Here is a 16529-nt window from a genome sequence, read left to right on the forward strand (position 1 = left end):
TAAATTCCTTACTATGAAACTCTTTTTTCTCTTTACCCTGGTCCTTATGGGTTTCTCCAGGACTATTGAAAAGTGAGCAAAAAAAGAATGTCTGACCATAGGCAAGACAACACTGCTAAATCAGTTGTTTTAATATTGTGCACGGCAACCTGATCTAATGTATTCCCTTTAATAGGTGTTAGAGATCTAACAAGTTTCTCAAAGCCTAAGTTATTCAATAAGTCCTCAAAGGTGGTAGCTAAAGAATTGTTACCACAACCCAGCCAGTAGTTAAAGTCGGCCAGGACTACAAGCTTGGTGTTAGGCTTAAGGATGGTAATAAAAGGTTACACAATTGTGTGGGGAAATCTGACGTAAGAGTGGGAGGTCTACACCAGGAGCATGTTAAGAGTGGTTTCACCATTCATGCATATCTTTATATGTGTTATTTCATTACCCTCGATACCTGGGGAATCTACCTCCCAGATATCTAGATTAGATTTAAAAATTATGGAAATCCTGCCTCCTCTCCCCTCTGATCTATCCTGATAAAAGCCGGAATAGCTAACGCCAAGTTCGGACCTGCTGCCTCATAGACCAGGTTTCAGTGAGAGCACAAATATCGACATCCTGATCGGTAATGTCATTTGCTACCACTAAAGCATGATTTAACAGTGACCTAATGTTCACAAGCACTATTTTTAAACATAAATGATGACTCCTTTAGGGCCCACATTCTTAATAGCAAGAAGAAAGGGTCCAGGCATGCCCATCTTTACAGACCCAAACACATTACCTTCAATCCCTTCCTGCAACATATCTGTTAACCATGCCTCTACGAGATAGCGCTGAATAATATCTGCACTGCGGGCACTCATTAGATGTGGGCTAGCACCTTCTTTTCAAATGGTAATCTGGTCCTTGCAGCTTCAATCAAGGTGAGTACTACTTGCATAATCATCATAGATAGAACATGCCTGCTAAGGGGAAAAGCAGTCAACAGGCTGTTTAATACAAAGTACAGTTGCAGGTTTCCCTGGTTTTCTCCTTGAGCAATAAAACTAAACTATTCTTGGCTTATTTCACTATTCTTAACAGCACAATTGTTAAAGAGAGCCCTCTTCTAAGTTCATTGTCTCTTAATGTCTCTCTTATGATTATTGCTTTTTCAATATTCCCTTTGATTATTCTAATGAGGAAGCTTTCTTTTGATGCCCTCCTCACCCTTAGCAATCAATTTTGGTACTGGTACTGTGAGGAGGGAGATTACTCCTAATACAATATTCCCTTGGGATGTCTTTATCACTGTTACTGTTACAAGGGTGATTACTCCTGAGGCGTTCTTCACCCTTAATACCTTCTCAGTCGTTATTGTGACAAGGGACATTACTCCTGAAGCATTCTTCAGTATTGATGGTTTTAACACTTTTACTGTGAGGAGGGGGATTACTCCCGAGGTGTTCGTCACCCTTAATACCTTCTTGGTATTTATTGTGATGAGTCGGGTTACTCCCAATGTACCCTTCAGTAGTGCCCAAATCCCTACCAGGTCTCCCATGACTCCTGTTACCTTCTTTCTCATGAGCCCATTTCAGCGCCTCTTTCCGGGGTGTTGGTCTCACATCTTCTTGCAGAGGGCTTTCAGCATCTCTCTCTCCGCTCACTGCTATATCACATTGGCTGTGTGGCTTACTAGGTATTTCTGTGTCGGTGTAGTTGAAGGATCGCATGGTCCACCTCCCCAAGGTCATGCCACTGTTAGCCTGGTTCCAGCTTCTGCCTAAATTGGTTTTCTGCTCCACGATGGGGACTTCTTCGGAGTCTTCCACGTCATCCTGTTTGTTCTATTCTATATTCTCCATTTGTTAGTCACACGTGGTTCCGTCAGGTCCCATAGGTGCTCCTGCAACTCCATAAGGTTAATTGCATATAAGCATCTGCAAGCTTTACTCAGGGTCAATTGTTTTTTTGAGGTTTCTGCGTTGCTGCATTAGCTGATGAAAATAATAACAGCAAAGACTGTATGTATATGTGTCTGCCCTGTAACTTTTAGAACTGTATGCTCGTGTTCTTCATGTATCGCGTGCGTGTTTGTGTCCCAATGTGCGGATGGCACTTGTGCTTCCTCTCTAATCCTGCTATGTCATGGTGTCTCTAATGATGTCAGTAATTGTGGCTTCTTGGCACTTTAGTCAATACTGTCAATTGAGGTCTCTTTAGTTGCAGCCTAAAGGCTCTTCGCCAACTCTGATAAGGTTGTACCACTCCTGGGCTGTAGGGTTTGCTGAGTGGGTACCTCTCGACATACTTATCGATCATTGGAGCCCTAGAAATTGGTCTGAAATAGTATGGCTGATCACGGTATCTCCTGGTTTTCTTCTGTGTCATGGGAGGGGGAAGTGGGGGTGAATTTGCCCATCCCTCTTCAATGTCCTCCTGGATGTGGGTCAGGAGTTCCCTGATGGTGGCCCTGTCAAGGTGGTCATAGGTGATGATTTGGGCATCTGTGTAGGTCCCTGGTGTGGACCTTGAGCGGGGGCTCTCCTCACCCCTCCTCCTCTCCACCTGCATGAACATCTGCTGTATCCTCTGCCTCCTCCTCCTTCTGTCCCTGGCATTGTGTCACCACTGTAGGTACTGCAGCCCCAGCAGCAGTATGTCTGCATGGACCAGCTCCAGTTCCATTGTTGCAGCAAGAAATGGCAGCATGGTTGTGTTGGTAGGTGTGTTTGGGGAAGGTGTGGGGAAGGTGTGGCCCTTTTCTGCTATCCTAGTGTCCATTGGGTGCACCTGGTTGAAATGGGTGCACAGATGGCCCGTTTACCTTCACCTGTGTCCATTTAGTGGCTGCTCCGTGGTGTTGGTAACTCCACCAGGATTTTGGCCGTGTTAGCGGCATATTTGTGCCGGTAATACCAGCAAATCTGGACTTGTAATTGGTCCGTGATACTGTTGTGCCATTAGTTCTGGCGCAGGAATCTAAGCCTTCCAGTAATCCACTGGCAGTATTACCGGAAACGGTGATTCCAGTGACTCACAGCAGTATTTCAGCCTACTTGTAATTTGCTGGAACGTTAAAAGTGCCAGTATATGGATTTGCTGGCACTTTTAACATTCACCAACAAACTTGTAATGAGGTCCAATGTGTTTTACTGGGGAAACACTGGCATGCAATTGATTAGGAAGGAATCACAACAATTTCCAGAACAATGTGGATTGCAGCATGCTATGTTTTAAAAAGCAGCAATACTGTGCTGTTTCAAATGGCATGATATTGATAATACGTGATTAACTTTGTAGTTTCATACTGGATTCACAATGCCGCAGTTGGCATGCTGGGGTTTAACCTGAGAGCAATACGCATTCAGCAGAATTGTGGCATATTTGGAAGCCAGGAATGTGGTGGAAAAACAATTGCAATTAATCCTGATTGCTGTCAGTTGTGAGTGTTTTCATTAGCCATCAGATGGACAATGCATACGCATTAAATTATAACTCTCCTAGCAAAACCTTTCCAACAGGTGTAAGGTCTATTTGTATTTGATTTACCATAGTTATTTTTCCTAATATGGTAATGCCATAATGCAGAAGACACTGCTTCAGTGACAAAGCAGAAATATATGTTTTCCTTCTGTGCTTCCAGTTGGTCTTGCAGGCACACTATATTCTGATTGGCATGTCCATAACTTGCTCCATCTAAATGCTTATAGTGACCGGTATCTGACACACTGAATAGCTAATATATCATAATGAACTGTCTGTCATTTCTACTGGCTTTTCATTTATGATTGCACGAAATAATTCAGCTGTACAATCCAAGTTTTTGAATCATTTTTGTAAACATGATCTTATGAGCAGATTCCCTCACCCCCTAAATATGTATGACCCACCCCTTTAGATATTCATCAAATGCCACGGTTACATCCTTGAAGTCACAGTCTGAATATTTCTGCAGGGCCTACCCAGCCGCTCATCTTTCTGAATTTATAAAATTGTATAATAATTACACATATTGTCTTGCCACTTAGACGAGGAAAGAATCGGCCATGAAATGCTAGATAATAATGTCTTTTTAGAAAAACGTTTATGGATTAGTAAAACAACAGCTCTTTAGTAATCTGATTATCCGCAGCAAATGGAAATCACCCCGCGCCCCCAAATTAAAGATGCAAGAGATTTGCTCTTAAAAGATCTTGGGCGGGTGAGCAGTGCTGCGCGGCTACATGCTGATATCTTTTTTTAGAGTTTGTGCAGCATGGAGCCACATCTAAATGTAAGCAGCTGCCTAGAGCTCCAGAGCTGCCTGGTCCATATCATATTAATCCAAGCAGTCTGTGTGTCTGCACTCCTAAAAAATGTTTTTTTTGAAAGAATACATTTTGTTATATCAGTAAACAGGGGACCTTTTTAGAATATTCATGTGGAATATCTAACCAATTATTTGTATCCATGACACATCCTGAGAAAATGCCATGAGGCTCAGTTATTCAGTGGTCAATTAAAAAAAAAGCACTGATTTCACAGGAATATTTGCGGACGTGTTTCAGACAATCCCCTGCTTTATCAAGGGGGAAAATAGAGAAAACAGAGAATATATACAGACATGTTGTGTATATCACACAATCCAATAACATACCAATAGTTTTGACTAATTATAGTCAAAGTGGGTTGCTGATTCAGAACATTCTGTGTTCCAATCTAGTGGTTCCCAAACCTATCTTCTCGACTATGATGGTATTAAGGTATTGGGCCTCATTACGACCCAGACGGTAAGGGGTTAACGGCGCCGTAAAAGGTGGCAGCGCCGTTAACCCCTTACCTACTAAATACGAGGTCCCTTTGCGGGTCCCTACCTTAACGGCTGGTTTTACCAGCCGTTAAGGATTGGACCCGCAAAGGGACCTTGGAGGTAATTACGGTACCGCAATTTCCAGTACCGTAACTACCGCCTTCCCCATTTCCATTGAGCCCTATGGGGGCAAAAATGGGAATGGGGAAGGGTCAATGGTGAATGGCGAATTACCGCCCCGCCAACCTTGGAATGGGGCAGTAATTCTGCCATTCACCATGGCGGAATCGGTAAAATACCGGTGGCAACCATGGCGCTACTAGCGCCATGGTTTCCGCACGGGTCGTAATGAGGCCCAAGGACTTCAAAATATCTGGGCCATTCATATGAACGTGTTTAATTGAACAATTTTCTAAGGGGAAACTCAAATGAATACTTACCAGGGATTCAATTGTATGCATGCGGGTGTGCTTTTACAAGCTTAAATGGAACAATATGTTATTGTGAAAGCTACATGGATCGTTTCTTGTTGCTACTAAAATATGAACGTAAGAACTTGCACAAATATAACCATCCTTCCAGGAGCCGCAAACAGTTTTCTTCAAGGCCTGCACCTGCATTTGAGATAGTGGAAAAAAGGCCCTGCATTCTAAGCCCCCCATTCTTCTGTCAATGGATGCAAGAGAAAATCCCAGAAAAACATTGTCCAGCTGTTTACCTAGATTGGACATTTCCCCTATTAGCAGGGTTCCTGCAGTGGTATGCCCCAAGTTGGTGGAGTCACAGCTGGCACGGAGATACACTAATACCAGAAAGTAGAACGGACAGCCATGTTGACCATGGACCAGTCATGATGGTGTAGTTCTCCAAACACAATCCTGCACTCCCCTGCCCCTCTATCCACCGAGCTGGTACAGTTCTGAAGGAAAGTCCTCTTGACCTCAGAACTGGTTTTGTCTTTCAGTATGGTATTTGTATCTGGGACTCAGGACCAGAGGCGCAGACAGGGTTGGGCCTGAGTGGGCAAGGTCCACCCAAAATCTGTAAATGCCCACTCAACTGTGCTGTGTGGGCATTTACAGATGTTAATGTCACTGCAGTGGGTCCAACTACATTAGCTCCAGGTCCTACTTGTTAGACAATCCTGGCTATGCCTCTGCACAGGGCCCCGGTGAGAGATCGAAATGTAATGCTTTCTTTTCTTTCTGCCAGAGAGAAAGCAAAGATTGTTCTCCGCCATGCAGAAAAAACTCGGTAAGGGGCACTAGAAAGGGTTCCTTCTAAGCGATTCCAGGTGCACGGACAATAACTGTAACTAAGCATGTTCTGTAACAAGGGCCACGATGCCTCTGGGCTGATGTGCGCTATATAAATACGAATAATACAAACAAACAATAACTGATCTGCATTGGTGCGGTTGGAAACTGCAACATCCCTGACCTCTTCGGATCGGAACCCCCTCAAACAACAAACCTTATTGCTGGCTTTTAGCAGAAACAAAACAAATTAGCAGTTGCGCGGGTTCTGCTGCAACGGAATATAAGACCCTGTGTATTTCAACGAGTTATCTTTGTATGCAGCAATGGATGTGGAATAACATATAGTGCCGACGCTGTCAGATATCAGTACGTGATCAGAAAGCTGTAGCATCCTGTGTAATGCATTGCATGAATGTCATGTCAACAAAGAGTCTGACATCCTAATTTGCAGTGGTGTCCCTGCCCATCTAAATTGCACCATGACTAAAGTGAAGACATTCAAGGCATTGAGCAAGCTGGCAAGCAATCTGGTGGCAGCTTACAACTTGCCGTGATATCAGCAATGTTACTTAGAGCTTCCATATGATAGCAGCAAGCCGCTCTTTCAGTGTCAACAGTTAATCTGTTTTTTCAATGATGATGAAAATGAAATGGGACATATGCTCTCTAGGAGACTGTTTACTTATGCGAATCTCTCTCTTTTTGAATATAGATGTCTTTGGGTGTGCCAGGAACAGCTGGGCGAGAAACTAGATATGTAAGTTTTTCTGAAACTCTTATTACTCTGTGCAGCTTTAAGCACATTAAGATATTGGTTTTGACGTATTTGGACCCACGCTGGATGTATAAGGCCTTTCTGAACATTTTCTATTTACATACCTTCTGTGAAAAAAAAACTTTACTTGAAGTGATGTTAAGGTGCCAATTTAATGTAACAAAATGCCTGAAATTCAGCGAATGTTGGAAGCTACTCCACCTTAACTTTGAGGCCCCCATTGTGCAGCCCCTAAACACACTGATGTCATCACTGATTACATAGTTTATGGCATCATCAATGACATCGCTGGTACAGCAGTTCACGCTTGCAAGTAAGAGAGATGCAACATTTAAAAAGGATGTTTCTGCCTATAATGGTCAATTCAAATTCAAAGCTTGATTGGAGTTTGCATATACAAATACTGTGCATTTTCAAGCATGGTATTCTTACACACCTGAGGTTGTCTGCAATGAATGAGCATCTACCACGATGAGATTCTATCGTACCTTTATCACCCTGTTCTAAAAACAGCCCTCTATGCAAAGGAGACATGTAGGTAGTGCACCAGACCACCAAAGAATACAACATGAGAAAGAACAGTTTCCGAAATCATTGTATCTTCAGTATAACACATCAAAAGGTGGGTCTTGACCATGTCAGATGGTCAAGTTTAGGACTGGTGGTCTGCAAAGGTAAACTGTGTCGAAAAACACTTGTTGCCAGCTGACAGGGATATCAAACTACAGTAACTAATGTACTGAATGGAAGAAAGTTGTAATCATTATAGTGCCGGGGTTTCAAGCCTCTATTTTGCTACATGTTTTGGACTATGACAACTGTAGATCTTTATGTGCAAGACCAACTTTCTGTGGTTATCCTACCATTATTTAAAGGGTTTGACAAATGCTTTTGGACCTTCAAAAAAAAAGACATGGCCTGTTGCATCTGTGCTAGAATGCACTCTCTGGGCATCATTACAGGTTTGCCGGTCCGGTAACAACAGTGGTGGTAAGCTACCAGCACCGTTGTTACCATACCAGCAAAATATGAGTTCTCCTCGTGGGTGCCTTTCCACCCGCCAGGTCTGACCTGGCGGGCAGGACCGGCACCCGTGAGCAGACCGCGACAGATGCACCGGCACCATTCATGAATGGTGCCGGTGCGTCCGGCCTCCCCATTCCCATTGAGTCCAATGAGACTCAAATGGGAATGGGGAGTAATAATTACTGTCACCCGGCAATGGGGATTTAACGGGTCCGCCGGGGCTGGAATACCCCGGTAAGTCCCCAATGCTGGCTGAAGGTAAATTCATGACTCCGTATTTACCAGCATGGCTACCTCCAGACTCATGATGCGGCCCATATCTTCAAATAAATCCAAAACATGTTCCCTATTGCTTGTAGTTGCCATTTAGGGGGTCATAGCTGGTGTCCTAAGTGATTTCTGACATGTACAAAGTGATATCATATGTGATGTTATAAGTAATTTAATTTCTGATATCATCAGTGTGCTTACGGGCTGTGCAATGAGGGCCTCATAGTTAAGGCGGCATAGCTTCCAACACCTGACGAATATCGTTCTTTTTTGCATTAATTCATCACCTTATGGTCACTCTAACTTAAGTTTTCTCAATGAATTTCTAAGGTTTTGATGCACTGAATTTATTTAGCTTAACATTTCCTTAACCAAAGTTTTTTCATGTACTTTATTTTCTGATAACAAAACTGATGTCTTATCATTTGGTATCCATGTCTGTTCAACATCGGTTTGTCAAGTATTTCATCTTTACCTGTGTCCACTAGATAAAAACGGATGACTAAGGATGTACTAGGGCGAGGAAAAGGGATGCAAGGTTAATTGTAGTGATTACTATTGAGGAACTGTGATGAGGAAGAGTGAGGTGTGTGTAGTGGGAGACTGTGAAAATGAAGAGTGAGGTGGGGCAGTGGGGGTCTGTGATGAGAACCAGTTAGGTGGAGTTAGTGGGAGACTGCGACGAGGAAGAGTGAAGTTGGGGATTCTGATGAGGAAGAGTGATGTGACGGTAGTGCGAGACTATGACAAAGAAGATGGATGTGGGTGTAACAATAATAATATTATTGGGTACTGGGATGGGGCAATGGGATATCGGTTAAAGGGAAGACGACTGTTGGGTGATGGGATGAGGAAGAGAGATTGGGGCTAATGACATGGACTACTATTGAGTACTGGAGCAAGAGGGAGGAGGGCAATGGTAAAGGTAGGAATAATAATTTGGTAATGTGATAAGGAAAAGGGATGTGGGGGTAATACTAGTGATTACAATTGTGGTACTGTGACAATTAAGAGTGAGGTGTGTTTAGTGCAGAATTTCGAGGAAGAGTGAGGTGGAGCAGTGACGGTTTGTGATGAGGTTAGTGGGAGACTAATGAGGAAGAGTTAAGTGAGTCATTTGGGGACTGTGATGAGGAAGAATAATGCAGGATTGTGTTGAATAACAGGGTTGTGGGGGTAAGGGCAAGACTTATATTGGTAACTGGGTCGGAATAGAGGTAAGTGTATTAAAAATAAGACTACCATTGGGTAATGGGATGAGGAAGAGGGATGTGGGGCAACAGGTAAGATTACCATTGAGGACTTGGGCAAGGAAGAGGGATATATGTGTAATTACATCGATTACTATTGGGTACTGAGACAAGGAGGAGGGAGTTGATGGTACATATAGAATAATAATTAGGTACTGGGATGAGGAAAATTAATGTTGGGGTAATGCTAATGATTACTGTTGGGGTACTGTGAGGAGGAAGAGTGAGGTGTTTAATGGGAGATTGTAATGAGGAATAATGAAGTGGAGTAGTGCAGATTGTGACACAGGGTAGTGGGGAACTGTTAAAAGGAAGAGTGAAGTTTGGGGGACTCTGATGAGGAAGCATGATGTAAGGTTGTGGGGCACAGTGACGCGGAAGAATGAAGTGGGGTTAGTTGAGGACTTTGATGTGGAAGACTGAGGTGGGTGTAGTTGTGGCTGTGACAAGGAAGAGTGAGGTGAGGTGCATGGTGGACTGTGACCAGGAAGAGTTATGTGGAGTAGCCGGGGACTGTGATGAGGAAGGGGAAGGTAGGAATAGTGGGCGACTTTGACAAGGAAAAGTGAAGAAGAGGTAGTGGTGAAATGTGATGAGGAACAGTGAGGCAGGGTAGTAGGGGACAGTGACAAGAACAATGATTTGGAGTAGTGGTTGTTAGGGAGAATTCTCTTATGTGGCTAATTTCCCAAACCTAGTGAGTCCCCCAGCAGCTTTGCTGGATTTTTGGGGTTTGTTTTTTTCTCCTGCTAAGAGTGAGACTCTTTTCCTCCCACTCTTAGACATGATTTGAGGTATGTCTTTGACTCTTTGTGTGCTTATGGGCTATGGGGTTTTCTTTTTACTCCACTGGAGACGAGTACCCGTTTTTTGGGAATCTCGTCCATTCCCATTGCGATAAGCGCCCTGGAGTCACAAATCATCGTAGAATAGGCAGGACAGTCCTGTACCACGCGAGATTCGGGGTCCCTGATTACTGATTACTGTCCCTCCTCCTTAATTTTAAATCTGCCGCTTTTAGTTCTCGGCCTGCGCAGGCTGGGTTTATCATGGCCGTTAAAGAGCAATACTGCAGGTCTGCTCAATGGACACCAGGAACTGGCTGTAGGGGCCTTGCAGGCCCCTGCAGCCTTATCTCCTCTGATCAATAGAGATCGCGTTTCAGAGGTCCTGGCACTCAGTACTCGTAGGAGAATGAGATTACGCAAAATACCTCCTGTTACAACAATGCCTCTATGCGAAATAAGACCAAGACAGGAATCATATAGCCCTCTTTTGAAGACGGGTACCCCAGAACCCGTACTTCCAGACAGTATCCCAAAAACTGAAACTGTTGAGATCATGGCGCCTATACTAATCCCAGTCAAATGCCCATGTCCGGAAAAAAGGGCGGAAGAATTCTTTTACCACACAGAGAGTAATATAACCCACTCTACCTTAATATTCCAGGTTTCCCAAGGCGTGGCTAGGCCTAATCTAGCTCAATTTGAGCACATCGATTCTTCGCAATGGTCTGCCTTTTGGCCAGCATAGCCAAAGAGTTACTCCTATGTAAAAATCCTTTTGACCTTGGTCTTTTCTGGCTGATGATCTTAATGATTGGATGGCGGACTTGCGACCACCTAAAGTAAATAATACTTCACAGACAGATGGGCTGTCCAGTCCTATCGCCCTACCACAGATATTGAAGGTTAACAACGCCTGTCAAGTTCTAATACCTAAGGAGACAAAAGATCAAGCTACACAAACTAACTCCTGGAGCGAGGCGCCGCCTAATCCCACCTTGTCACGAGTGGACAATAGGGAGAATATAACAAACTCCATCGTGGCTTCTAATAGCCTAACTTATGAAACATCGCTCCCCCTTTTGATCCCCGACCAGAAATCTGACCATAAGGGGGTCAAACCTCCCACAATGATGAAGGTTAAAAGTGAGTCTCTACCCGCATGGAATGCTCCTCTAAAAAAGGCACAAATGCCAATAATAAAGGATACGAACATGTACGATTTCATCATGGACCAAAGAAACTTTGTTATAAATAACATTCGGAAATAGATGGAAAAGAGACCAGAGAAGGTCTGCGCAATAAGGTCCTGGCTTGGTTGCGGCAAAGAACTGGACCTGGTGTGGTTAGACGCACTGGCTTTAAAATTCTGCGTAGAATGGACCAGAGTGACTGGTGTTCAAAACAGTGACTGTGTTTTAGTGGGTTGTGGGGATAGTACCTTACCTGCGTTTCTCAATTGCTGTAAATACTTCCCCAGAGGGCCCTCCTCCTGTAATTTGATTATTTGACGTATGTCGGCTAACTTGGTTTGTTGAAACCTCCTAAGACTCTCTTTTGGAATTACTTACATTGTATTATCCCTTGTTTAGGTTCTGGAATGTATTGATGTTTTGTTTTGTCTTGTAAGCGCCCTTATGCCTTTGGGTCCCATGGCACGCTATATAAATTAAATAAAGTAAAAGTAAAGTAAAGTAAAGTAAAGGGTATCATCTGTTTTGTGTATGTGTTACACAGCACCCTCAATGCAGTAACACAGGGGTGTCAGAGTGACCCCCAAACATAGACTCCATACCCTGGGACTGACTACTGTCTCCCAGGGCATGTAAAGTCACCATTGACTTTACTAGTCCTAAATTGTGAACAGAACCAGTCCAAACCATCATATTGTGGAAGTACCAGAAGGGGTTAATTATATTGCCCCTGGGTCTGTTTTCAAGGGGGCACTGCCCAGTCCCCCCTTGTCGAGTTTCTGGCTGGTGGCAGTGGTTACCATGCAAAATATTCCACAGGAATATTCTCTATGGGATTTTCCCATTGATTTTAAACGCACCACTTTTTGGTGCAATGTTAAAGATACCACTGGTTTATTTATTTAATATTAAATTAATGGTTGGGTCTTTTTGCCAGAACTCTTTACAAAAATGGCGTTTGTGTCCGTCTCTGTAACTCTGACCAAGGTTGAACCCTTTGTTCCACTTTTTGGCGGGCTTCTCCACAGAAGCCCTCCAAATGGTGCCACTCTGTCTGGGTTCACAGGATGGGTGGGGATGGGAATTGGAACCCTGGACTGCGTTGCCTTAGCAACTCAAGTCGCACTCTACTCTGATTGGCCCGGTAGTGAATGGGGGTTTTTCTGCATAAAAGCAGGGCCTTTGGGACTGGAACTTCAGATGTCGCCACAGGACCTAAGAATCCGAAGAGGGAAGAAGCTGAGCCATCTGCAACGACGACACCACTGGTGAAGCCCTGCTGCAACTACCTCACCATTTTCTCGACGACAAGAGAAGATCTTCTGCTGGACGAGTCTTCTTCCTCTGAGCTGATGGGACCAACCAGTTCACCCCTTTCACCTTCCAAAGACGTCCCTTGGTCGAATCGCCCGTGCCAAGCACCCCGGCGGCTGGATAGCCAAGCTTCACCACTTTGACCGTGAATAAAAGGAACGCACCTTTTATCGACGAACTCCACGGCTGGTTTCATCCCTGTGCAGTGCAACGATTCCATGTTTCCTCCTCGACGAGATCCTCTCTTCCCCTGCTCGAAACAATGAACTGCAACCACAGCCAGGAACAACTACCACCGCTGGAGCTTCCTCTCTCTGACGGTACTGTGTCCTGCCTGGCCTCCCTTTCTTCGGTTTGCCCAAGGTGACCCTTAAATCCTTGGCTTGCCAACTGGATTGGCCGAGACCTTCTAACTTTACCTTCTTGAATCACCCCAACATCTTTTGAACATTCTGCAAAGGCTTTTAGTGCATTTTAAACCGTGTGATCCTGGGCACATTTCGCTTTGCTCCCTTTAAAGTGGGCCTGGCCTATGAACTTTGGCTCTACAGTATATACTGCCTTTATTACCTTGCTAAGAACTCCTAAAAGTGCTGGGACCTATTTTAATTCTATGCTCTGCCTTTTTCTCTCCCTTTAACTGAACTATTGGAGTGCCATCAGGTTATGCGCTCACATCTGTTTAACAAATCGTGGTGTTTTAACTCTGGCGTGTCTGATAGTTATCAAGGGAGATGTGTATACTTTACCTGACTGTGTTTTAACTTGCTTTTGATTTAGAGTGCTAGTATATTGCCTAAAGTGTGTTTTAAATAAATAATGATATACTTTTAATACATTAATGTTTGCCCTGCTGTCATGATGCATACCCCCGGGCATCCAGACCACGTCCATCAGCCCCGGGAGCAGGCATCATGTTGCCTTGAGAAAACCGAGCAACCCCTGCTAGGGGCTATCTTGGTTCAGTCCTGGCGCCTATGGTGCCAGGCTCATATGGTACATCAGTCCTGGCGCCATAGGCGCCAGGCTCATAGGTGCACACTTACCTGATGCAGACCATGCTGCAAGAAGATCCAAGCCCATGTGAGGCCTGGAAGGGACTACTTTACCTTAGGGACTATTTTGTTACTCGGTAGTGGTCGGGGCGGAATACCTACCTGGGACTACTTTGGAGGCTATTTAAACCACGCCCGAAGAGCAGCACACGCTTCGCGTTATTCTGCATCCAGCAGCGTAACGTTCACCGTGCCAGCAGCAGCATCCAGCCTTCTGCCACGCCCGCCTCGAACCTGGAGCACCTAGAAAGAAGGAAAGAAGCAAAGTTTAGAACAAGAGTATAGTATTACCTGATTTCTTACCTGATTCCGGATTCATCGCATCTTCAAACCATAGGAAAGACTTTGTTTTAAACGCGTCGCATCGCCAGCAGCAGCGCTGCGCCATACTCACCGTTCCACGCAGCATCTCTTCGATCCGGCGCTGTCTCCATCTTTACATCGTCGAATCCCGGCACCTAAGGGGGACAAGAAACAACAAGGTGAGCAGAGAGAACAGACCGAGACAATCTCTTTAGCCGCCATACGCTTACCTGATTTTACCGCCGGAGGTATTATTCATCAGCACGCCACATCTTCTTATGCCGCACATGTAAGTAAAGGAGAAAGCAGCAAGTTTAACCCTTGGCATTATTTACCGGATAGTGTTGGGTAACACAGGCTGTTACCAGAGCGCTTTCAGCTGTCAATCTTCTTATTGGGTCAAAGCTGCAAGATAAAATGAGGAATTGGACAGGAGTGAATTCCAGACATTTTGAACTCTTACGAACTATATACTTACGGCTCTTCGCCAGGACCTTTTGGAGTCAGGATTCGTCTACAACTCTTCCTATATCTTCAGGCCACTGAAGTAACTGGTCATCAACGCGCCCCTGCGTGCTTTGCAGGATGGAGGGCTCATCCTTCAAGAATATAAGGTGAGATTGCTGAGAGGGCACTTCAGAGGTGATTAGTGGGGAGGACAGTGTGGGTGTTATCACTTGAATCCACAAGTGGCTAAATCCATCTCTCCACTTGTAGGAGAATATTTCTACGGTTCAAGCAGACAAGATTAGGAGGGCAGATCCAGTCAGTCATTGCTGCACTACGCATTACGTGGGTGGAGGCCGCAGCAGTCCGGGTCCGACCGACGCCCCTGTGGGAGCCAGGTGAGCGTAACACCTACTGTGTTTTTGGCCCTATTTTGTATAATCTATATACTGCCCTACTCTTCTTGAGAGAAGCCTGACTGCTCAGCCACAGCTACCAGGTAAATCTGGGTGGTGCAGACTGCTACCAATTGGGTTTACTGCTTACTCCTGTGGTCTTAATCTTTTTGCAGTTTTCCCTAAGGGAACTGCACAGGATTCTGCATTCAGTGGTGGACTGTGATGAGGAAGAGTGAGGTGAGGGTCGTGGAGGGCTGTGCTGGGGAAAGGGCGGTAGGAGTAGTGGGTCACTGTGAAAAGGAAGGGTGAGGTGGGGTAGTGGGGCACTGTGATGAGGAAGAGTGTGATGGGGTATTGGGGTACTGTGATGAGGAAGAGTACGGTTTGGTTAGTAGGGTATTGTAATGAAGAAGAGTGAGGTGGGGTACCAGGTACTGCGACATATAATACTGAGATGGGGATAGTGTGGGAATGTTTCAATGAGGACTGAGGTGGGGTAGTGGGGAACTGTGGCTAGGAACAGTGTTGTGGGGAAGGTGGTGGACTGTAATGTGGAAGAGGGAGGTTTGGTTAGTGGGGTACTGTGATGCAGATTAGTGAGGTGTGGTAGTGAGCGATTGCGATGAGGAAGAGTGTGGTGGGATATTGAGGGACTGTGATGAGGAAGAGTGTGGTTGGGTAAGTAGGGGACTAAGAAGAGGCAGAGAGAAGTGTGCTAGCGGGGACTGTGACAAGGAAGAGTGAGAATGGGATAGTGGGAGACTGTGTCAAGGAAGAGTGCGGTGGGAGTAGTGGGGGACTGTAATGAGGAAAAGTGAGGTTTGGGTAGTGAGGTACCCTAATGAGGGAGAGTGAGGTGTGGTAGTGTGCGACTGTGATGAGGAGGAATGTAGTGGGGTAGTGAGGACTGTGATGAGAAAGAGTTAGTGGGGGATAGTGGGGGACTGTGCCAAGGAAGAGTGAAGTGAGGGTAGTGGGGAACTGTGGCAAGGACTGTCAAACGGGAAATTATATCGTACCTCCTATTGCAACGAATATGTGTATATTGGCCTACGCCAAGCTGCTTATAAGCCACTTGCAAAGAAAACCGTGTTGCAAGGTCCTGACCTTAGAATCAATGTAAGCCACCATTTTAGGTCAATCCGCCATTTTAGGTTCTCTTTGTAAAGTCACCCTGTGAATTAAAATGGTGGACAATGTCATTCCGAAATACAACATGGCCGTCTTGACCTCTGTGTGTAATTAATATGTAACTTGCCTGCAGGCCACTTGTTGGGGTCGTGAACTGAGACCTTGGGCCTCATTACACGGAAGGCGGTATTGATTTAACGTTACCGGTAATGTATTACCGGTAATGTTAAATCCCTATGTGGATCACGACCGGGCACACCGCTATTAGCGGCACCGCTAATTACGGTGCCACTAATAGCAGGCAGGCCGCGTGCGCGCGACCCTCCATTCCGTTAATTACGCCATGCCACTATTAGCACATGCAAATAGCGGCATGGTAAATCCCCCCAAACCCCTTACCGCCATGGTGCAAATACCGGCATCGCGGACCACCCGTTAAGGGAAATGGGCAGTGTACCCACCTGCCACAGGTGGACCAAATCAGCACAGGTGAAGGCAATGGAGACTGTGGCACCTCAAAAGGAGCACACCACACCCCTTCCCACACCCCTCCCC

The 16529-nt window shown here is 45.2% G+C and overlaps 1 protein-coding gene across 2 annotated transcripts in view; it reads left to right on the top strand.

Annotated features, from left to right (window-relative positions):
* Positions 1 to 16529, top strand: part of MLIP (muscular LMNA interacting protein) — a 2218014-nt gene that overhangs the window by 1803977 nt on the left and 397508 nt on the right. For both annotated transcript variants that reach the window (XM_069606136.1, XM_069606137.1), the window contains exon 11: positions 6740 to 6784. In XM_069606136.1, coding sequence (XP_069462237.1) covers positions 6740 to 6784 — 45 coding nt within the window. The remainder of the gene's footprint in view (positions 1 to 6739; positions 6785 to 16529) is intronic.

Source organism: Ambystoma mexicanum, chromosome 4p (genome assembly GCF_040938575.1).
Source record: "Ambystoma mexicanum isolate Mex_15411 chromosome 4p, UKY_AmexF1_1, whole genome shotgun sequence".
Lineage (NCBI taxonomy): Eukaryota > Metazoa > Chordata > Amphibia > Caudata > Ambystomatidae > Ambystoma > Ambystoma mexicanum.